The sequence below is a fragment of the Argentina anserina genome, chromosome 3 (assembly GCF_933775445.1).
Source record: "Argentina anserina chromosome 3, drPotAnse1.1, whole genome shotgun sequence".
Taxonomy (NCBI): domain Eukaryota; kingdom Viridiplantae; phylum Streptophyta; class Magnoliopsida; order Rosales; family Rosaceae; genus Argentina; species Argentina anserina.
The window spans coordinates 8,420,417-8,443,212 of NC_065874.1; the positions used below are offsets into that span (position 1 = coordinate 8,420,417).

Sequence of the window (22,796 nt, forward strand, 5' to 3'; positions counted from 1 at the left end):
TAGAACTCACTTGACGACTCCTCCTGGACAGGAAAGGGTATCTTTAAACCTCTGGGGAGGCCTAAGTCAACTCAATCAAGGATGGCAACAACAACACTATATCTTGACTCTCCTCCACATTACAACATGGAGTGACAAAGGGTCAACCTGTATTGATAAATAAGTAAATAACACAGGTTCAGCAATATTATTTTAGTATAGGCAGGACTCAGATCTCCAGCCTGCGGCCTTTATGCTCACCCACCAAGATTAGTGGTGTTGTGATGCAGCGTAGTATATCGGTTTGCATTAGCAACTTCTAAAACTTAATAGAAGTCATTCCTATAATTCCTCATTCCTGGTAGTCACAAGGGTCCGACAAAGTTGCATCTCCCCCAGGTGAAATAGCTAATAATATATAACATGATGTGATAGACATGATGATTCATGCATCTTATGATATGTATCCTGCATTCCTGCTCAATATGCATCTCTTCTCGATAATAATTGGCCATTGCAAAGATTAGTATAGAATGCTGTTAGAAAAGTTCCCAAAAATATATTAATGCAGTTGAAAATTCTCATATGCAATGTCAAGAGGAAAAGTGCAGAATATTAGTATTAAGATAATAAATTATACTGGTGATGAAAGATAAGAAATAATAATAGTTATTTGGCCGGCAGATATAATAATGTTTCAATATTTAATATATCCAAGTAACATACAATTTATTATAAGCAAAATTACTGAACTGATAAACTCAGATATATTTAGTATGCACCATTGATCTTCCTAGCTTCCAAAACTTATATCAAGATGATATTCATCATATGTTAAAAACAAGACACTTGATTTTGAAGAAAAACTTGGTCTGGGAGGAAGTCTCCAGGAAGTTCAATACATCCGTGTTTAAATTCAGTAAGTTATGCAAGTTCATTCGTGAACATATAGTTAGCACATCAATGGCTGCCGATTTTAGCTAAAGAGGAAGCATATCTTTTACTCGATAGCAGTAAAGTTTAAAGTGACCAAGAAATTTTATCTCTGACTAGGTTCCTTTCAGTTTTAACTACTGGCATGATCTCCTCACAACATTGTTCGGAATTCCATCACTTGATTTGCACTCTTCCACAGTAAAACCTCTCCAACATGGTGGAGAGTTTTCACTATGACCATTTCAGATGATATCAAGAATTAACAATGTCTTCATAGCGCCTCCACCAAGTACTGTACTGTATCAGTGTATGCCCCCCCCCCCCCCCCCCCCAATTAACTTATTCACATCACCATCCTCCTTAAATTGTCACAATATCGTGTATTCAGAATGATCTATAGCTGGAAGTTGACACAGGCAACCAAGCCCACACTATAAGTAGTTCTAGCATCACGATTCAACTTTTCATTATAAGATGAGAATAAGTCTTATAAGAATAGGAAAACAACACATTTGCTGAATCCCATGCTCTACCAGCTGGTTATCACTCTCGGGGCGCTCATCTGAATCATCTCCAACTTTCTCATTTCACACAGTAGAATAGCAAAATAATAAGCACTCCTCCACATTCAACTAAAACAACTGCTTATCAACTCCCATTGCAAAATTTGCAATAAACGGTTCCCAGAAAAACACACCCATTCATCTCATCATTTGATCTGCTTCCACTGTGAAAAGTACATTGCACAGACCCATAACTTCCTTTTTCTTTATTTCGTTAAAAGTACAGAAACCTAAAACAAATGATATTGATCCAAATTTTAAACAACCAGCGACCCCTCTTTCATGATCAAATCAGATAAGCTGACAAACAAAATTAATCAAATATATAACAGGGAGGAAACTGCATATTAAGATTTCTCATGTCCCAATCTTCTGAACTTAGCATTTACTATCAATTGTGAACAAAGAGGCATCAAAATTCGGAACTTCAGGCCGAAACTGTACAAAGGTTTGAACTTTAATTTGTTAGATACTTAGATTAGTTTTCTATTGGGTACTACATTTGATAATGCCAAGCAGAACAGAACAAAAGCTGATACCTGGTCCGGTTGGGATACGATGCGGGCGACTCCAGCGAGGGAAGCACGGACGCTGGGACTGTCCGGCGACTCGCAGCTTTCACTGTCTCTGTTGACTCTGCGAGCATTTGTACTATTTTACTTGCGTGTAAAAGTTAAATAAAAATAACTGTCAAACTTACTGTATTTTACCATCATGCCCCATTCTTTCTTTAATAGGCAGTTCCATATAGGGGTACTATTGTCATTGTCCAAGTCTTCGGGGTAGTCAAAGTCTACATGAACTTTCTACCAAGACTTGTACTTGATTCTCTGAACAACTGTTACACTACCTCACCTTTACGTATTGGTCATTCATAACAGCTTTCCAATGATGATCGGATCAATCTGCATGCTCATTATCAGTTACTCAAGCTTATGGATCACTAGTCATGCAGCTGCAGCAGCAGTGTTCATTGGGGACACACTTGGGCCAGGGGAGGCTCTCAACTCCTCGAGCTTTTTGATCTCTGCTTCCGGGGAGTTTACGCTGGGTTTCAACTCCAACTACCTCACTCTCAAGTCGAAGAACTATACGGTTTGGGTTGCCAACCTTCACACTCCGATTTCAGACCCTTCGTCGGCTCGTCTCACCTTGGATGTACAAGAACGAACCCGTCCTGCAAATTAAGCAAAGAGGCGATGAGAATCTCATTGTACGTGCTTTACAACTATCCGTTTGTAGCCATCGATGTCGTGACTACACGTGGTGGACCAGAATGTTTTAAACTTTCCTAGAAGGGTCTTGTGGCAAAGCTTTGATTAACCTACTGTGGCTCTTATACATGCCGGAGATGAAACTAGGAGTTGATAGTGGTCACGTTCGGTGGCTTTCTTCTTGGCAGGACAGTCAGAACAGCCGACCGGGGTCAGGATCCTTCAACCTGTACTGGGATTCCGATACAGTCCAGTTGGAAGTTTGGAGAGACAAGGATCTATGGTGGACTAGTGGAGCTTTTAGCTATGAAAAATTTCAGTTTATTGATGTCCCTCCTGAATCCATTGTCATTTACAATTTTAGCGTTGTTTCGAATGACCGAACAGACTACTTCAGTAACATCAACGAATCCAGTGATCAAAGTATTAGATCAGTCTGGGTGCTACACACGGATGGGGAGCTTTATGATGTTAACTATAACATTTCTATTGTGCAAGCAGGTGACTGCGATGGCTATAACACCAGTGGAGGGTGCCTGAGATGGAGTGGCCGGGCTCTTCATTGTCCTCTGGTTTCATCTGCTAAAGATTTTGAGACTGAAAATGGTTTCTTTAAAAAAGGCTGCTAATGCGACATGGCTGGGTACAAATAATCAAAGTGACAATTGTAGGGCTACTTGTTAGATAGACTGTGACTGCCTTGGTTTCGAGTTTTATTTGATAATGAGACTGGATGTCGATATTGGAGTGTAAAGCATTCTCTTTTCTATGAGGATATCCAGATAGTTCTGCAGGTGCATATATTATACCAGGACTGGTCCCGACAAAGCTATCTCGCAGAAAATTGGTACGTACGTAAGTCTACTTAACAAGCAAAAAGATGTAGCTAAGTATATAGATCGAGTCTTGAGATGGATAGCTAATATTTTTACTCGCTGTAGATGTCATGCATAAGTGGATATGGATTGGAATTGTAATTGTGGCTATTCTCCTGGCACTGGTGCTCTCCAGCATTTGGTACCTAATACGAAGAAGAAAACTTGCGAGTGTGCGCTTCGTTAGACATTCTTATCTTAAGCATGTCTCAGGACGTTTATCTTTGACAACGCCATAGTTGACTTTGAAATCTCCCACTTTTTGAATCAAATGGTATATATTGATAATTGATTGATATCTAATTACACATAATTTGTTCTATATATAATCCAACAAATCATTATCACAAATCACGTCCGTTATTTGCTCATCAAATCACACCCGTGATTTCCTCCTCAAATTACACTAACACTCCCCCTTAAGTTGGCGCATACACATCAATTATGTCTAACTTGCTAAGTGAGTCATAAAAGGCCTTCTTAGACACTTCTTTTGTGAGTATATCGGCAAGTTGCTCTTCTGTAGAAACAAAAGAAAAACTAATGATATTCGCGTCTAGCTTCTTCTTTATAAAGTGATGATCAACCTCCACATGTTTTGTACGATCATGTTGCACATGATTCTGTGAGATATCAATAGTTGTCTTATTGTCACAGTACAACTTCGTAGCACACTTAGGCTTAATACCCAAATCTTGTAGCAAATTTCTAAGTCATAAAAATTTGCACACTCCATGAGCCATACCTCTGTATTTTGCTTCAACACTAGATCAAGCTACCACTTTTTGTTTCTTAATGTAACAAGATTACACCCAACAAAGGTAAAGTACCCTGATGTGGATCTCTGATCTGTAATATTTCCAGCCAAGTGTGCATCTGTGAAGCCACAAACCTCAAGGATATTATTGTGATTAGAGAACATTACTCCTCTCCCTGGAGCTGACTTCAAGTACCTCAAAATATTTACAATAGCATCCATGTGGTCCACACTAGGATTATGCATGCACTGACTCACTACACTTACTGCAAACGCAACATCCGGTCTGATATGTGATAAATAAATTAGGCGTCCAAATAGCCTCTGATAACGAGGTTTTTCAGTAGGCCCTTGATCTGGATACTCTGCTAATCGATGGTTCTGCTCAATGGGAGTGCAATCCAACATACATGTCTCTGTTAGTAGATCAAGGATGTACTTCCTCTGACACAGATAGATACCATCACTTCCACGGGCTACCTCAATGCCCAAGAAGTACTTGAGTGTACATAGGTCCTTCATCTCAAACTATGTGGCTAGTTGTTTCTGTAATCTATCCACTTCAACAGTATCATTCCCAGTAACTATCATATCATCAACATATATAATTAGAGTTGTTACCTTCCCTTGTTGATGTTTGAGAAATAACGTATGGTCTGAATTACTCTATCTTTAGCCAATTTTCTTCATGAATTGTGCGAATCTTCCAAACCAAGCACGAGGTGACTGTTTAAGACCATACAAAGACTTTCTCAATCTGCATACAAAGTTACTTAGAGAAGCGGCCACATATCTAAGCGGAACAATCTATTTATTTTATTTTATTTAATAGTTAAAGCATTAAACTAAGTATATAAGTTTCAGTTAAGTATATAAGTATAGTTGATCGCAATAGTCTAGTGGTTCTACTCTTCCCTTTCTTTTCCTCCCACCCCCAAGAAAAAACAGTAATTAATTAATTATTAGATTTTTTTTATTGAAAAGATCCATGTACACCTCTTCGGTTAGTTCTCCATGAAAGAATGCATTATTAACATCAAACTGTCTAAGTAGTCAGTTTAAGCTAGAAGAAAAAGAGAACAACACCTGAATAGTGTTTATCTTTGCAACAGGTGCAAATGACTCATCATAGTCTATGTCATATGTCTGGGTAAACCCATTTTCTACTAGACGTGCTTTATACCGGCTCACTGACCCATCTGGATTATGCTTCACTGTAAACACCCAACGACATCCCACAGTCTTCTTGTCAAGTGGTGGTGATACAAGCTCCCAAGTGTTCTTTTGTAATGCTTCCATCTCTTCCTCCATTTTGGATCTCCCAATGCATCCTGCACTTTGTTAGGTACTGATATAGTACATATTTGATTCACAAATGACTCATATGACTTAGACAATTTTTTTGTAGATATAAAATTTGCCACATGATACTTTGCTTTAGCTTGAAGGGTATGTTCATTTTTTTTTGGCTGACCCCGAGTAGACCTATTTAGCAAGACATATTGTCTACTATGAGCCTCACTAGTATTAGTCTCAATAGAATGACTAACCTCAGATGAGTGATCTTCTATACCATGAGAGCATTGGTTAGGTGGATAAACAACCAAACAGGAGACATGAGGGCCAGTTGTATTGTCATCTTCTGGGTCCTGAATCTCCGGAGTGACTACACCGGAATCATTCGGTGGTGCCTGTGTAGCTGACACATTGGTAATCTCAACGGAACCTGTCACCATATGTACTGGCTCACTTGTGTCCCCTCTCCATGATACAGCTCTTCAAAATATGAATTCTCCCCCTGAAGAGCAGTATCATAAGAGGTAATATAGCTCATGTCCTAAAAAAAGGTAACATCCATAGTGACATAGTACTTTCTGGTAGGTGGATGATAGCATCGGTACCCTTTAGGATGTCCTCCATATCCAAAAAAACACATATTTAAATCTTGGGTATCCAACTTAGACCTCTGATGTTGTGGAAGATTGACAAAAGCAACACAATCGAAAACACGGGTAGGAAGAGTAAGAAAAGATGGTAATGAAATATGAGATGCAAGTACCTCATATGTAACTTTTTCCTGAAAGACACGAGATGGAAGATGATTAATGAGGTGTGCGGAAGTTATGACAGCATCACCCAAAAGGTATTTGGGCATATGGGCAATAAAAAGAATACACTGAGCCATGTCAGTAAATGACGATTTTTGCTTTCAAAAACTCCATTTTGCTCAGGTGTATAAGGACAGCTGTTTAATGAACAATTACGTGTGTGTTAAGGAACTTCTGAAAGACATGATTCACATACCCCCACCCATTATATTGTGTTTGGACAGTGGTATAGAAGCCTTGAAAAGTGGGAAAAACCTCATATTTAGTTTTGATGAGAACAATTCATGAAAGAAGGGTGCAATCATCAATAAATGACACATAATACCGCATCTCTGACACAGTTGACTCTTTGGAGGGTCCCCAAACATCAGAATTAATTAATTCGAAAGGAAGAATAAGTTTATTAGAAGTACTAGGGGAATAAGTAGATCGATGACTCTTGCCCAAAACACATGTCTCACAACGTAAAAGTGACTCATCCATACTAATAAACGAAGTAGGCATAGATTTTTTCATAACACTAAAAGATGAATGCCCTAAGCGACGATGTCATAACCAAACTTCACTTAATTTGTAAGAAGTGGAGATTAAAGCGATCCGAGACTGTGCCCCGGGTTTCTCCCCCGCATATGTCTGTTCCAGATGAAACAACATGCCCCTTAGATACCCCCAACCAATGAACTCCCCGGTGAGAAGATCCCGGAATATCACATACATAGGAAAAAATGTCACAGAACACTTAGCGTTAATGTTTAATTGCGGGACAGAGATCAAATGATGAGATAAAGCAGGTACATATAGCACATTGTGGAGCTTTATTGTGGGAGTAATACGAACTGATTCTGTCCCTAACACGGGAAATGCCTCACCATTAGCATTAGTAACATAGGGTACTGGTGGAGGAGATAATATGGTAAACAAAATTTGTCATAAGTCATATGATCAAACGCACCAGAATCAATAATCCATGTATCAAAACCAACAAAGTTAGAAATATGTAAAGCCATACCAATTTTACCATGACCAGCTATGGATGTGGTAGGTGTTGTTCCTCCTGCTGTATGATGATCATGTCCAACCACACCATAGATATCTGGTTCTTGGATGAATTGAATAGCTCTTCAAGCTCCTTCTCTTTTTGGTACCAAACAATATCCTCCTGATGCTTGATCATACAAGGACGTTTTATATCAATCTCAGCCCAAATATTTTTCAGTTTGGTGAAATATTGCGTCACCGGTTGGCCATCTTGTTGCATCGCCAAAACGGTGCATATTAACTCATGAACCCGTATAAAATCAGAGTCATTAGTATATAAGTCTTCCAGTGTTTGTCATATTGCTTGCGCAGTGGTACATGTCTCGACCAGATCAACGATCTCGTCATTCATAGCTTTCCACAAGACTTACATGACAAGACCATCATCAAAGGAGACGGCAGAGAGCAGCGGACGTTGTCAGCGGTAGGCGTCGTCGGACATGACCACCGGAGAACAGAGGAGACGGTAGAGGAGACGGCAGATGAAAGCGGCGAAGGATGAGCGGAAATCCTCGTCATCGAGCTACGTCCTCGTCGGATTCGGATCGAGAGAGAGAGAGAGAGAGAGAGAGAGAGAGCATCTGCTTCCTCGTCGCTGCTCCAAAGCGCTTTCACGGCGAAATCCATGCTTCCGCGGTGGGGGACGTGGCTGCCACGCAGCAAGGCGTCGTCTTCGGCGGCAAGAAGGAGCAGTTCTTCCACGGCCAAAAAACCTAGAAAAAAACAGAGGCTCTGCGATGGCTATAACACCAGTGGAGGGTGCATGAGATGGAGTGGCCGGGCTCTTCATTGTCCTCTGGTTTCATCTGCTAAAGATTTTGAGACTGAAAATGGTTTCTTAACTTTCTTTAAACCAATCAGTAAGGCTGCTAATGCGACATGGCTGGGTACAAATAATCAAAGTGACAATTGTAGGGCTACTTGTTGGATGGGCTGTGACTGCCTTGGTTTCGAGTTTTTATTTGATAATGAAACTGGATGTCGATATTGGAGTGTAAAGCATCTCTTTTCTATGAGGATATCCAGATAGTTCTGCAGGTGCATATATTATACCAGGACTGGTCCCGACAAAGCTATCTCGCAGAAAATTGGTACGTACGTAAGTCTACTTAACTAGCAAAAAGATGTAGCTAAGTATATAGATCGAGTATTGAGATGGATAGCTAATATTTTTACTCGCTGTAGATGTCATGCATAAGTGGATATGTAATTGTGGCTATTCTCCTGGCACTGGTGCTCTGCAGCATTTGGTACCTAATACGAAGAAGAAAACTTGCAGGTGTGTGATTCCCACTGATTTGTTAGACATTCTTATCTTAAGCATGTCTCAGGTCGTTTATCTCTGACAACTCCTTAGTTTGCCTATGAAATCTCCCACTTTTTTAAGAAAAGGAGGAGAGGGAAGAAAGGTTTTTGCGGCATTGAAACTGGACCTTAGCAAAGCTTACGACAGGGTTGAATGGTTATTCTTGAAGAGAGTTCTTATCCAATTTGGTTTCAGTATAGTGTGGATTCAGTGGATTATGTGTTGCATTAGAACTGTGACTTATCAATTTTTGGTGAATGGGGACGTAAGTGGCAGTGTTGTCCCGGGTAGAGGTCTTCGCCAAGGAGATAGCATCTCTCCTTATTTATTCCTTCTGTGTGGTGAGGTTCTCTCAAAGCTGATTAGTTGAGCTGAGGAGAATGATGATATTCATGGGGTTTGAATTTGTACTGGAGTGTCAACGGTGAGTCATCTGTTTTTCGCAGACGATTCTTTAATTTTTTTTCCAGGCAGAGTTTGTGGAATGTCTTGAGTTAAAGAAGATCTTTAGGGAGTATGAGCAAGTTTCTGGTCAGTGTATCAACTATGACAAAAGATGTATTTTGTTTAGTAAGAATGTGCCAAGGCTTCGGCAAGATTCTATTGCTTCACTGTTGGGTGTGGCTCGGGTTGATAAGCATGATAAGTATCTAGGTTTGCCAACATAGATCAGTTATTCAAAAACGGAAGCCCTTCATTATCTTGTTGAAAGAGTGTAGAAACGGGTACAAGGGTGGAGAGGTAAGACCCTTAGTATTGCCGATAAGGAGGTGTTAATAAAAATTGTTGCTCAATCAGTTCCGAGTTATGTGATGAGTTGCTTTGAACTCCCTCAAGCCCTTTGTCATGAGATGCAACATTTGATGGCTAATTTTTGGTGGGGAGATGCTTAGAGAACAAAAAGATTCATTGGGTTGCATAATATAAATTGTGTGTGCCAAAAGTGGTTGTGGCCTTGGTTTTCATCACATGCATATGTTCAATCTCTCCTTCCTCGCCAAGCAAGGGTGGCGAATACTTATCTCTCCAGATCCTCTTGTTTCTCATATGTTTAAGGCTCACTATTACCCTAAATCGAGTTTTATGGAAGCTGAAGCTAAGGCGGGTATTTCTTTTAGCTGGAGGAGTATTTTATCAGGGATAGAACTGTTAAAGAAGGGTGTCATGTGGTAGGTTGGGAAAGGTGGTCAGATCAAGGTTTGGCAGGATCCATGGATTCAGAAAGCTCACTCTTTCTGTCTGATTTCACTTTCGATGGAGGGAACAGATGATTGGCGTGTGGTTGATCTTATAAACCCGGTTGATCATGAATGGTTAGTGTCGGTGGTGGATGACCTATTTCTTCCACATGATGTGGAGGCGATCTTGAGCATTTTGATTAGCAATCGTAACCCGGCAGATAGGTTTATGTGGCATTATGATAAGAAATAGGTTTTCTCTGTTCGTAGTTGTTACAATGTTGCTCGGGTAGCACCGGGAGGAGAGGACAATTCGGCGGCCTCATCGTCGAATAGAAACGTGCTTGGGAAATTCTGGAGTTTAGTTTGGCACGCTCATGTTCCTCATAAGGTTAGAAGCTTTATTTGGAGGCTTGTTAAAGGCATTCTTCCAACCAAAGCTAATCTTTCTTGACGTCATGTTCCTATTGAGGACAAGTCTTGTGTTTTCTGTGAGAGGGGTGTGGTAAATGATTTTCATTTGTTCAGGGATTGCAAGAAAGTTGCTCCAATTTGGAGTATTAGTGCAATTCCGGAAGTGAGATACAAGAACTAGGTGAGTATTTTTTTTTTCTTGTTGGTTATGATGGAGAAACTAACAAAGTCGCAATGTGATACTTGGTTTATTTTATTTGGGCTATTTGGAAGGCTCCGAATGAGCTAGTGTGGCAGAATAGAAGTTTTGATCTTTGGTTTGTGGTGAACTGGGCTACTCAGTGGCTTGGTGAGTTCCAAAATGTTACTTCTATGGTGAGAAAGAAGGAAAGAATGGAGAAAGTGAGATGGATGATGCCATCGAGTGGGAGACTTAAGATTAATGTGGATGGTTCTTTTATCAAAACTACAAGGAATGGAGGTATAGGTGTGGTTGTACGTTATGCTAATGGGATGTGTGTGGCTACATTAGCTTGTCCTTTTCAACATGTTGGGTCGGCACTACACATGGAAACAAAGGCTTTGCATGCTGGAATTCTTATTGCTATTCAAGAGGCTTGGAATGATGTTGAAATAGAGTGTGATTGCGCCTTGCTTGATGCGGCGATTGCACGTACAAAAGATGATTTCTCTGATGTGGGTCGATTAGTGGAGGATTGTAAGATGTACCTAGGTACTCTAGTCTCTGTCCAATTGAGTCACATTTTTCGTGAAGCAAATAATGTGGCTAACAGGTTAGCACATCTTGCTAGTTTGATGTTGATGAGTTTTTGTTAGATGAAAGTCATGTTATTATTCGGAATGTTTTCTATGAGGATTTGTGTCATGCTTATTCTGTAGCCTAGAGTTTAGGCTGTATGTCCCCTCTGAGGTATTTTTTTAATGTTTCGTTTAATTGAATAATTCGTGTTTGGGGATATCTCCCCCAACCCCCTTTCAAAAAAATAACTTCTTTTGCGAATTGAAATGATAGTATCTGCATCGATCTTAATAGGTGAGAACCAAAGAAGGATCCAGGATATGCTGAACATGACGAATGCTAATAGACCTACTGATGCTTATGGAGTTCAAAATGATGGAAAGCCGGGACATGATTTAAGCGTATTTAAGTATGCGTCTATCATAGCTGCCACTTGCAATCTCTCTGATAAAAATAAGCTAGGAGAAGGGGTTTTGGACCTGTTTATAAGGTAAGGCATTTAATACTACCGGTTGAATCTTATGTTTTTCACATGGACCACTGAGAATACACGGATGTTGCAAGATGAGATGTATTTATTCAGGGGAAATTGGTGACCGGACAAGAAGTAGCAGTGAAAAGGCTTTCAGACCGTTCAGGGCAGGGAATTTCGGAGTTTAAGAATGAGTTAATACTTATATATTAACTCCAGCATACAAACCTTGTTCAGCTCTTTGGATTTTGTATTCATAGTGAAGAGAGGATTTTAGTGTACGAGTACTCGCCAAACAAAAACTTGGACTACTTTTTATTTGGTTGTTACCACAATCTATCTACCTGTTTACTTCCATATTTGTAATAGAAATGCATACATGTATTTGTTATCTGATTTAATCCAAATATAACAATTGGACAGATTCGGCCAGATGCCAGCATTAGATTGGAACAGGCATTTCAGCATAATTGAAGGAATTGATCAAGGTTTGCTTTACCTGCACAAATATTCCAGAACGAGAGTGATATGTAACTTGCAACAAAGCCCGTGAGTGATATATATGTGCATACATGTAAGTTTTGGGAATGATCGCAGCACTTTCAACACTTTCATACTTCAGTTAAGATAGAACTCATACAATGTATTGTGTCTATTGGGCTTTAGCGTCCATCATAATCAGAAATGGTCAGATCATTTACAGATATAATTTGTGAGTCCTTTTCAACCGAACTACTGATGACCGAAAACCTGTCCGTAGAAAATGCTGGTTTTGTAGGTGCAGGTAACCGTGAGCTTTCATTCGTCAACCCAGAGAGCACCTCTGACATGGTAGGTCGATTCACTGGACTATCTTCCACACAGAGAAGACCAACTTGAACACATCTTAACAGCTGATCTTTGTTAGTACACGAATCAGCTAGTGTCGGATCCATTAGTTGTAGCCCTGCGCCTTCTTTCCACAACTCCCATGCCTGAAATTATCCATATCATATAAGCTAATTTAGGATGACAGAATGATGTAACATAGATATATAAAGACGTAAGTGTGCCGAGCATTGTTCGACATACATATCCTACTAAATTGATGGCGCGATCATCATTGTAGAAGCTATTGTTTCTCCTGCCACTTATGATTTCAAGCACCAATACTCCAAAACTGTAGACATCGGATTTTGTAGAGAAAATTCCTTCCATTGCGTACTCAGGAGGCATGTAACCACTGTACCAGATACAGATGAATTCTTTCTTTACCAGCATACATCAACAAATATACATGGCTAACTAACAAAAGAATAAGTTGTTTACTTACCGTGTCCCAACAATCCTACTAGTATTTGCTTCCAGTTCATTAATGGAGAATATTCTTGCCATACCAAAATCCGAAATTTTCGGGTTCATATTTTCATCAAGAAGTACATTACTAGCTTTTAGATCCCTATGAATCACTCTTGTTCGTGAGAATTTGTGCAAATAAAGCAATCCTTGAGCGATTCCTTCAATTATGCTGAAACGCTTCCTCCAATCTAGAAAAACAGCTCTGATTGGATCTGGTCAATATTTTGGAAGTTGAAAATTAGATGACACAAACATGTGTAGAAAAATAAATGCATAAATGTACTAAGAATAAACTCAATATATAATGTATTACCAAATAAGAAATAGTCCAGACTTTTGTTGGTCATGTACTCATATATCAATATCCTCTCATCACCATGAATGCAAAATCCGAAAAGCTGAACAAGGTTTGTATGTTGAAGTTCATATATGAGGATCAATTCATTTTTAAACTCTAAGGTTCCTTGCCCTGAACATTTTGAAAGCCTTTTCACAGCTACTTCTTGCCCTGTTGCCGAAATCCCCTAATAAGTCAATCATGTATCAATTATATACGCGATTGGATCATCAAGGCATATTTCTGATGCGTTTGTTAGATAAAAACAGACTAGTAAAATTCTTAAGCTTCTATCATAGGAGAATATGGATTACCTTATAAACAGGTCCAAAGCCCCCTTCTCCAAGTTTATTTTCTTCAGCGAAGTTCTTTGTGGCAGCAACCACATATGCATAGCTAAATACACTCAAATCATGGCCCATCTTTCCATCATTTTGAAATCCATTCAAATCAGTAGGCCTCTTAGAATTCCTGAAGTTCAGCAATTCATTCTGGTCGATCTTGCCCTCAGCTATTTACAGAACAAAAATGTCAATTTGCAATCATCAAAGATGTAAAATCAACCTGCCTAACAAGCAAACATGACACATCATGCTTGGCAAGAGAATGTACCTAAAAGTTTGGAATTTCGTCTTCCTTGTCGTAGATAACACAAGATTGAAATGGCCATTACCACTAGAGCAGCACTAAGAGCAACCCCAATCCAAATCCATTTATGCGTTGCACCTAGAGAATAAAAGATAATATTTTGTTGTTAAACACAAACTGACATCTATATATTAGGTTCGACAAAGATACTTCACTACATGCAATTCATATGCAGATATGCTAGCCAAACAAGCATCAAGCTCAATTGAAAGAGAGAATTAAAGGGAACTCACGAATTTTGTGTGGTGCTGACTTTGGCGGTGGTGATTTTGCTATTGGCGGTAGCTTTGTTAAAACCAAACTGCTTGCATTACCGAGTTGAATGCGGTCTTCCACGAACTCACAGTCCACACTCCAAAATCGGCATCTTGTCGTATCATCAAATAGGAAGTCATATCCAAGGCAGTCACAGTTTTGTGAACAAGTACTCTTACAATCAACACCATTACCACTGTAACTTCCATTTGATACAAAGTTGAGCGAGTAAGGGCATCTTGAAGTTGAACTCATGGTGCTTGGCTGAAAGTAACCTTTTTTCAACACAAATGGACTGCCATAATCTGCAATACAAGTAGCTGGCCGGCCATTTGTCTGGCACCCTATCCCATCTGTGTCATGGCCTCCACACTGATCTGCTCGTGCAATATCAATTCCCAATCCATAATAATTAAAAAGCCTCCCATCATAATCTAGAACCCATTCTGGTAACTCAAATCCACCACCATCTTCAGAAGTGTAGGTGAGGTAGTCTTCATTCTCATTTGAAACAATTTTAAACTTGAAGCTAACCTTTGCACTAGGTAAAATGTTTTGGAATCTGTTGTTTGTAGCATTATAGTTTCCACTTCTCCAGTAAACCACTCCTTGTCTTCGAATTTCCAATTGGTGGGCAGTTGGGTCCCAATCTAGGATGAAAGCTCCTGCAGGTGGGTAGTAAGTGGATGTCCATGAGGTAAGAGACCATATGTGCCCATTGCTATGGTTTACACCTACCTTCATGCCTGGTAAAAAGGTGTCTGTTGGATAATCAAAACTTTGCCACCACACCTGCTTGGTTGATCCATCAGAGTTCAGCTCTTGTAGGATAAAATTGCCAGAATCCAACAGAATGGCCACCACATTACTACTACTTTTTGGTGCAGAGCCAAGTACCAAAACAGGAGGACTGCCACCGTCACCTGTGTTGTTTGTAATGATCTTTAATGTGTTGTTGGAGTCCAAAATAAGAATTCCATGAGGGTTTAAAACAGGTGAGTCTCGGTTAGCAACCCACGCCTTATTCGCACCAGCTACATCTTGTCGCCTGATATTCAGATACCTGTAGTTGGAACTTGAACCATTTGGCAAGAAAAGCAAAGTGAACCTCCCCCCGGCAGAAACTAATGCACTTGAGGAATTTAGAGTATCGCCAACTTTAAGCTTGTCTCCAATACTATCTGCGGCATCAGCAACATGACAACTCCACAAGCATGCAAGAATGATCAGGAAGAATAGTAAGAGTCGATCAATGATCAGAAGGTACTTTACCTTCTTCTGATGATCTAGAGAACTAGCAAACATGACCATCACATCAACCATGATTAAGGTCAAGTACTGTCTACTGCCCAAAAATGCCTTAGAAAATCAAAGTTTATAGTGCAATACCTATTATAAAGATGAAACCTATCTTCAACTCTCATGACGTGACAAAAAAAGAAAAATAAATTTTATTCAAACAATAAGAAATTTAAAAAAAAAATAGGACTAACAATATAGGGGACAGAGTGTATTCTTAGAAGACTTTGGCTCAACTAAATATTAGCTATGAGATATTCCTGGAAAATGCAATAGATGACTCACTCTATGATGCCATGGAATAAAAGAGAAGTTCATGATGAGGAACATTATATAATACATACTCTATTCCTGAAACCTGGTACTGATGATCTATAGTTGTTATTAGGGGATTTTATAATACAACTTTTCTTGATAACAGTCTGGCATTCAAGTTTTCAACTCTTGGTGCAATAAACAATAGGATGATGTCATTGCTTATGAAAGATTGGATAGGATCATACCTTCATTTGCGGGTAATAATTCTCAACATATTGTTTATGCACATTGCACACTGAACATAACTATTATTCTCAACATTTCAGTTATGAATTTCTGTTGTGCTCAACGTAACTTTACTGGTGTGCCTTATCTACTTGGCACAATAGCATCAAGATGATACCATTAAATACCAGCATTGACCTGGATAGAACTCCCTTGGGCAGGAAATTGCTATTGTTTAAACTTCTGGGGAGGCTTAAGTTAACTCTATCAAGGACGGCAACAACAACTGCTATATCTTAGTCAGCTCCTCCATGTTACAACATGGAAAATGACAAAGTCAACCGGTAGTAACAAATAACACAGGTTCAGCAGTATTATATAGTACAGGCAGGCCTCAGGTCTCCAGCCTGTGGCCTTTATGCTCACCCACCAAGACTAGTATTGTTGGGGCGCAACGCAGGATATGGGTTTGCATTTGCAATTTCTAAAACTTAATGGAAGGCATTCTATAACTCCTCATTCTTGGTAGTTTTAGGGCCACAACTTAGCTGCATCACCCCCAGGTCAAATAGTTAATACTTAATAGCATATAACATGATGTGATAGACATGACAATTTATGCATCTACAATATGTATCCTGCTCAATATGCTCAAAGTTATGTAAAAATTTATAAATGGCATTGCAAAGATCAGTAAAGATGCAGTTCCAAAAGTTCCCAAAAGGATACAAATGCAGTTGAAAAATTCTCATATGCAATGACAAGAGAAAAATACAAAATATCAGTTCTAAGAAAATCAGTGATGATGATGAATGATAAGAATAAATAATTTTTTATTTGGCCGGCAGATATTAAAATGTTGCAAAATCATATATATCCAAGTAGCATACAATATAAGAAAATATATTGAGCTGATGAACTCAGATATATTTAGTCTGCACCATTGATCTTCCTAGCTCCCAATATTTATGTCAAGATGATATTCATCATATATTAGTAACATGACACTTGATTTCGAAGAAAAACTTTCTGGGAGGCTCTGGCCCTGTTTAGAACAGAGTTAATAAATTTTCATCTTGTTGCAGTATAAGATAACTGTGCGGTCCAAACAAACAGGCTATTCCTTAATTATGTTTCTTCAACAGAAAGAAGTCATCATGTCAAATTTGGTGCTGATAATTGAGTAAGTTGAGTTTGATTTTGACAGATCAAATCATCGAAAAGACCTCTTGTTCCTGACATCGGATCTCTAAATAAGAATATTTCTGGAGAAACAAAAAAAATTACTCAGCAGGGCTAGGAGGAGTATTTACACCCCTGGTTTAGACGCTAAAATTAGAGTTTAAATAATAAACCCCAGAACATTCTTCTACAAAGAAATATTGTACTTTCAAGATTCAGTCTTGACTTGCAAGATTTTACACTGAATATAATAAAACTACTAAAACTATTTCTCTTATTATGGCAAGAGATATTACGAGTAATATTATAGCAGGACAGATTGAGAAATTTTGCTTCAGAACATTCAATAAATAAATTTTTCACTTCCTGAACTTATGAGCTAGGAAATCATTCATTTTTGGAATTGTATATGGATGTGAGTATCATAAGATAGTAGCCAAGAAGGTCATTGTGCTCTAAGGTGATTTAAGAGTGAAGTTGAAGTCTTGCAAATGCCTCCAATAAACTCTCTTCGGTCAACAAGAGAAGCCAACGGAGGGTGAACTCAATAAGACAGATGATCAAGAACTATATAGTTATCTACCCATACTCATGGTAAAAGGGTAATGGTATGCCTATATACTCTTGTACAGTTGTACAGTTCAATGAGAAGAACTAGAGCTAAAGTTGAGGAAGCCTCCAGGAAGTTCATGACAAAACGGTGTTCAGATTCAATAACAAGTTATAGAAGTTCATTGCGAAAGAGGAAGCATACCTTTTACTCGAAAGCAGTAAAGTTTTAAAGTGACGAAGAAAGTTTATATCTGTGACTAGGTCCCTTTCAGTTTCAACTACTGGCTGATCTTCACAGCATTGTCGGGATTCCATCTTGTGATTTGCACTCTTCCACCGTAAATCTCATCAGCATGGTGGCCAGTTTGCACTATGACCATTTCAGTTGATATCAAGAACTAACAAAGGCTTCATAGCACCCCCACGGCTCCACCAAGTAGTGTAGTGTATGTCAGATTACACCCCCTTATTCACTTATTCACATCACCATCCTCCTTGAATGTCACAATCATCTTGTATTCAGAATGATCCACAGCTGGAAGTTGACACAGGCAACCAAGTCCACACTATAAGTAGTTCTGTCATCACGATTGACTTTTCACACAAAACAATAGCAAAATTAAAAGCCCTCCTTTACTGCTTATCAATTTTCATTGTAAATTTGTAATAACGGTTCCCAAAAAAAAACACATCTATTCATCTCATTAGTTGATCTGCTGCACACCCCTTAAGAACCCAAACGGCTTACCAATGCCGGAAGCTTCAATACTGTCTAAACATGAGGTCCAAACCCCTTTACAAACTGCAAGAACATCAAAATGCTAAAACATTTCAGACCCATAACTTCCTTCTTCTTTACTTTCTAAGAGTACAGAAACCTCAAACAGATGATATTGATCCAAATTTCAAACAGCTAGCAACTCCTTTTTTCATGATCAAATCAATAACAGCTAATACACAAAGTTAACCAAATATATAACAGAGGAAACTGCATATCAAGATTTCTCATGTCTCAATCTTCTGAACTTAGCATTTACTATCAATTGTGAACAAAGATGCATCAAAATTCGGAACTTCAGGCTGAAACTGTACAAAGGTTTGAACTAATTTGTTAGATACTTAGATTAGTTTTCTATTGGGTACTACATTTGATATTGCCAAGCAGAACAGAACAAAAGCTGATACCTGGTCGGGTTGGGATAGGATGCGGGCGACTCCAGCGAGGGAAGCATACGCGGTGGGACTGTCCGGCGACTCGCAGCTTTCACCGTCTCTGTTGACTCTGCGAGCATTTGTACTATTTTACTTGCGTGTAAAAGTTAAATAAAAATAACTGTCAAACCTTACCGTCATATTCTTTCGTTGATACGCAGGCCCATGTACGGGGATAATATTGTCATTGTAGAAGTCTTCGAGGTAGTCACAGTCTGCATGAACTTTTCTACCAAAGACTCGGTACTTTTCTCTGGAAAAATCTGTTATCATGATTTTCTGAACCATGGTCGTAAGGATCTGGGTTTCAATGATCGGATTATGGGGTTTTAGAAGACTCAGAAAAGAAAGATCGAAATAGAATTTTAATAGCATTAGAATTAGAGAGAGAAAAAAAATTGATACTCTCTGATCCTTCTCTATTCAACTTCTGGGAAGTTTTCTTTAGATGATATGGAATTTGAAATCAGTAAGTTTTCCTTCAACTTTCCCTCATGTAGTGTTAGTCAAAACCAACACTTGACTCAAAATAGTGGGGTTAGTGCTGCCACGCCAGAATATTGGCTGAAAATGAACCTTCGCCTAGTGAAGGGAAAAAATTTCCCAATTATAGGGACTCAATTATAGCAAACCTCCATTAGATACATTCACTGAACAACGTACTGCACGTTACACGACGTACGTACGTAAGTACTAAGTACGTAACCTTAATTACTTGTCAGGTCATTCATGTTTAACAGTTGTCCGATGATGATCAGATTATTCTGCTTGCTAGTCATCAGTTTCTCAGGCTTATGGATCACTACTAGTACTCATGGTGCAGCAGCAGGGTCTGTTGGGGACACGCTTAAGCTAGGGGAGGCTCTCAATTCCTCAAGCTTTTTGGTCTCTGCTTCCGGGCAGTTCACGTTGAGCTTCAACTCCGGCTACCTCACTGTGAGGTCCATGGACGGCTATACGGTTTGGGTTGCCAACCTACAGGCACCAATTCCAGACCCCTCGTCGGCGCTTCTCACGTTGGACCGCCTGAAAATTACTACGGATATAGGCGAAAGTACTACCGTCATCAGCTTTGACTCATATGAATCATATACATCCCTTCTTGATTATAATACCACTGCTGTGGCTACCCTTTGGGATTCCGGCAATTAGTCATACAAGAGGTGGATCGGAATCTTTCAAACTCTCCCAAACAAATGAGGAGGGTGTGGTGGCAAAGCTTTGATAATCTTACTGCGGCTCTTATACCGGAGATGAAATTTCATAATGAGATTATCTTTTGGCGGGAGAACCAGAATAGCCCGCGGTCAGGGTCTTTCGTTCTTGGTTGGGATGACGGAAAACAACATCCGGAAGTTAAGAAAGACGGTGATCTATGGTGGGCCAGCGGAAAATTCATGAATGGGAGGTTTGAATTTATTAATATTACTGATGAATCCAAGGTTATTTATAATTTTACCGTGGTTTCGAATGAGAATGGAAGATACTTCAGTTACAATTACACTGCCGTTAACGTTGGTGATCAAAATGTTAGATCAGTTTGGGTGCTAGACACAGATGGGGAGCTTTCTGATGTTAGTTACGATGTTTCTATTGTTCGAGCAGGTGACTGTGATGGCTATAACACCTATGGAGGGTGCCATAGACGAGCAGCTTCTAACTGTCCTCTAGTGTCACCGGTTAATGATTTTCAGCTGATAAAGAATGCTTTCTTTAAACCAATCAGTGTGGATATGTCTATCAATGCAACATGGCTTGATACAAATCCAAGTCGCGACGAGAGTGTTCATTGTAAGGCTACTTGTTGGATGGACTGTGACTGACTGGGTTTCGACTTTCAATTTGGTAATGAGACTGGATGCCTTGAAGGTCCAAATGGTTTCAACTTATACCAGGAGTGATCACTGCAAAGCTATCTCCAAAAAAGAAAGGCAAGTCTAACTTAACTATTATACTAATGCATAATAATGTTAAATATATCAATAGCTAACAGTTACTCTATATATGTAGATTTACATTCATTGTATAAGTGGACTAGTATTGCAATTATAATTGCTGATGATCTTCTGCATCTGCTACTTAATACGGAGAAGAAAACTTGCAGGTACAAGTTTTTTAGATTGTTATGTATATGCATGTTATAAAGAACTTCACGTTTTGACATTGCTTCAGTTGCAATGATAAATTATATATATGCTTAAATCTTAATAGGTGACAACCAAAGAAATTAATATCCGGGATATGCATGATCTAAGCGTATTTAGTTATGCATCTATTATAGCTGCCACTTGCAATTTCTCTGCTGAAAACAAGCTAGGAGAAGGCGGTTTTGGACCTGTTTATAAGGTCAGGCTTTGAACAATACCAGTGACTCCTGTATTAATATTTGAAAAACTATATAGTGTTACAGTATTACTTCTATCTTTTTCTTTTGGATTACTGCGTAATAATTGGCTGACATTTACGGTGTGAAGAGGCTTTCAAAACGTTCATGGCAGGGAATATCAGAGTTTAGGAATGAGTTGATACTTATATATGAACTCCAGCATAAAAACCTTGTTCAGCTCTTTGGATTTTGCATTCATGGTGAAGAGAGGATGTTGATATACGAGTGCCTACCAAAACAAAAGCTTGGACTACTTTTTATTTGGTTGTTAAGTAGACATGTATACATCCATCTATTTCTTATCTGATTTATTGACAGATTCAACCAGATGCAAGCAACTTGATTGGAACAAACGTTTCAGCATAATTGAAGGAATTGCTCAGGGTTTGCTTTACTTGCACAAATATTCCAGGACGAGAATAATTCATAGAGATTTGAAAGCAAGTAATGTTCTGCTGGATGAAAGTATGAAACCCAAAATCGGATGGCAAGGATTTTCTCGTGTGACGAACAAGTAGCAAATACCATGAAGATTGTTGGGACACGGTTAGCTGACATGTATTTCTGATATTTTACATTGATTGTTAAGCATTCATCTCTGAATGTAGTTATACTAACATATATTTCTTCTTCAACTTGTGCAGTGGTAACATGTCCCCTGAGTATGTTATGTGGGGGGGGGGGGGGGGGGGGGAACTTTTCCATAAAGTCGGATGTGTATAGTTTTGGAGTGTTGATGCTTGAAAACCTGAGTGGAAGGAAAAACAACAGCTTCTACAATGATGATCACGCCCTCAATATAGTTGGATATGTATGTCAAACAAGTCTGCGTTCTTCTTTTAGGAGTAGGCAGCGGGTTCAGTGAATCTCAAATTCTAAACGAATGTGTTCTTTTTCAGGCATGGGCATTATGGAAAGAAGGTGCAGGACTAGGACTAATGGATCCGACCATTGGTGATTCATGTGATGAAGAACAATATTTGAGGTGCATCCTTGTCGGTCTGCTCTGCGTGGAGGAGAATGCAGCCAGTCGACCCACGATGTTAGATGTGATATCTATGCTGACTAATGAAAGCATGTCACTGCCGATACCTTTAAAACCAGCATTTTGTACAGAAAGAAGTGTGATCACAGCTGTTGCAGGAGAAAAGAGACCAGAAATGGTTGCATCTGTGAATGGTATTTCCAATTCTGATTTCAATGGCCGTTAAATGTACGTACAAAAGTGAAAATTGCACACCTCAAATTACAATTCAATAATGATTACTTCCAGTTACTGTAATGAGTTGTGTCAACTCATGCACAAAATGTTCAATTACCTTTCTTAAAAGGAACGGGAAATGATTTCAACATTATTCTGTAGAAGCATGTAACCAGTGGTGGAACCGGGTCAGAACTCAGAAATGGGTTGGGCTGCTTTAAATTGTAGGAAAGTTGTAACCAAAGAAAAATAGGGTGGGTGGGGAAGAAAAATAAAAGGGAGGGATAGAATAGGGAACTGAAA

At 39.1% G+C, this 22,796-nt stretch overlaps 1 protein-coding gene and 1 pseudogene across 1 annotated transcript in view; one reads left to right on the forward strand and one right to left on the reverse strand.

The window, feature by feature from the left end:
- The window catches only part of LOC126789353 (G-type lectin S-receptor-like serine/threonine-protein kinase At1g67520), a 34,523-nt gene extending 15,582 nt beyond the window's left edge, over window positions 1–18,941 (reverse strand). Inside the window, exons 1-8 of the mRNA XM_050515494.1 lie at window positions 18,880–18,941; window positions 14,157–18,496; window positions 13,888–14,001; window positions 13,590–13,786; window positions 13,252–13,462; window positions 12,913–13,150; window positions 12,672–12,822; window positions 12,422–12,574 (exon numbers count right to left, since the gene is read on the reverse strand). Coding sequence (XP_050371451.1) covers window positions 12,422–12,574; window positions 12,672–12,822; window positions 12,913–13,150; window positions 13,252–13,462; window positions 13,590–13,786; window positions 13,888–14,001; window positions 14,157–15,501 — 2,409 coding nt within the window. The 5' untranslated portion in view covers window positions 15,502–18,496; window positions 18,880–18,941. The remainder of the gene's footprint in view (window positions 1–12,421; window positions 12,575–12,671; window positions 12,823–12,912; window positions 13,151–13,251; window positions 13,463–13,589; window positions 13,787–13,887; window positions 14,002–14,156; window positions 18,497–18,879) is intronic.
- Window positions 18,942–19,656: 715 nt separating this feature from the next.
- LOC126786968 (receptor-like serine/threonine-protein kinase SD1-8) lies at window positions 19,657–22,503 on the forward strand (annotated as a pseudogene).
- Window positions 22,504–22,796: the final 293 nt, after the last annotated feature.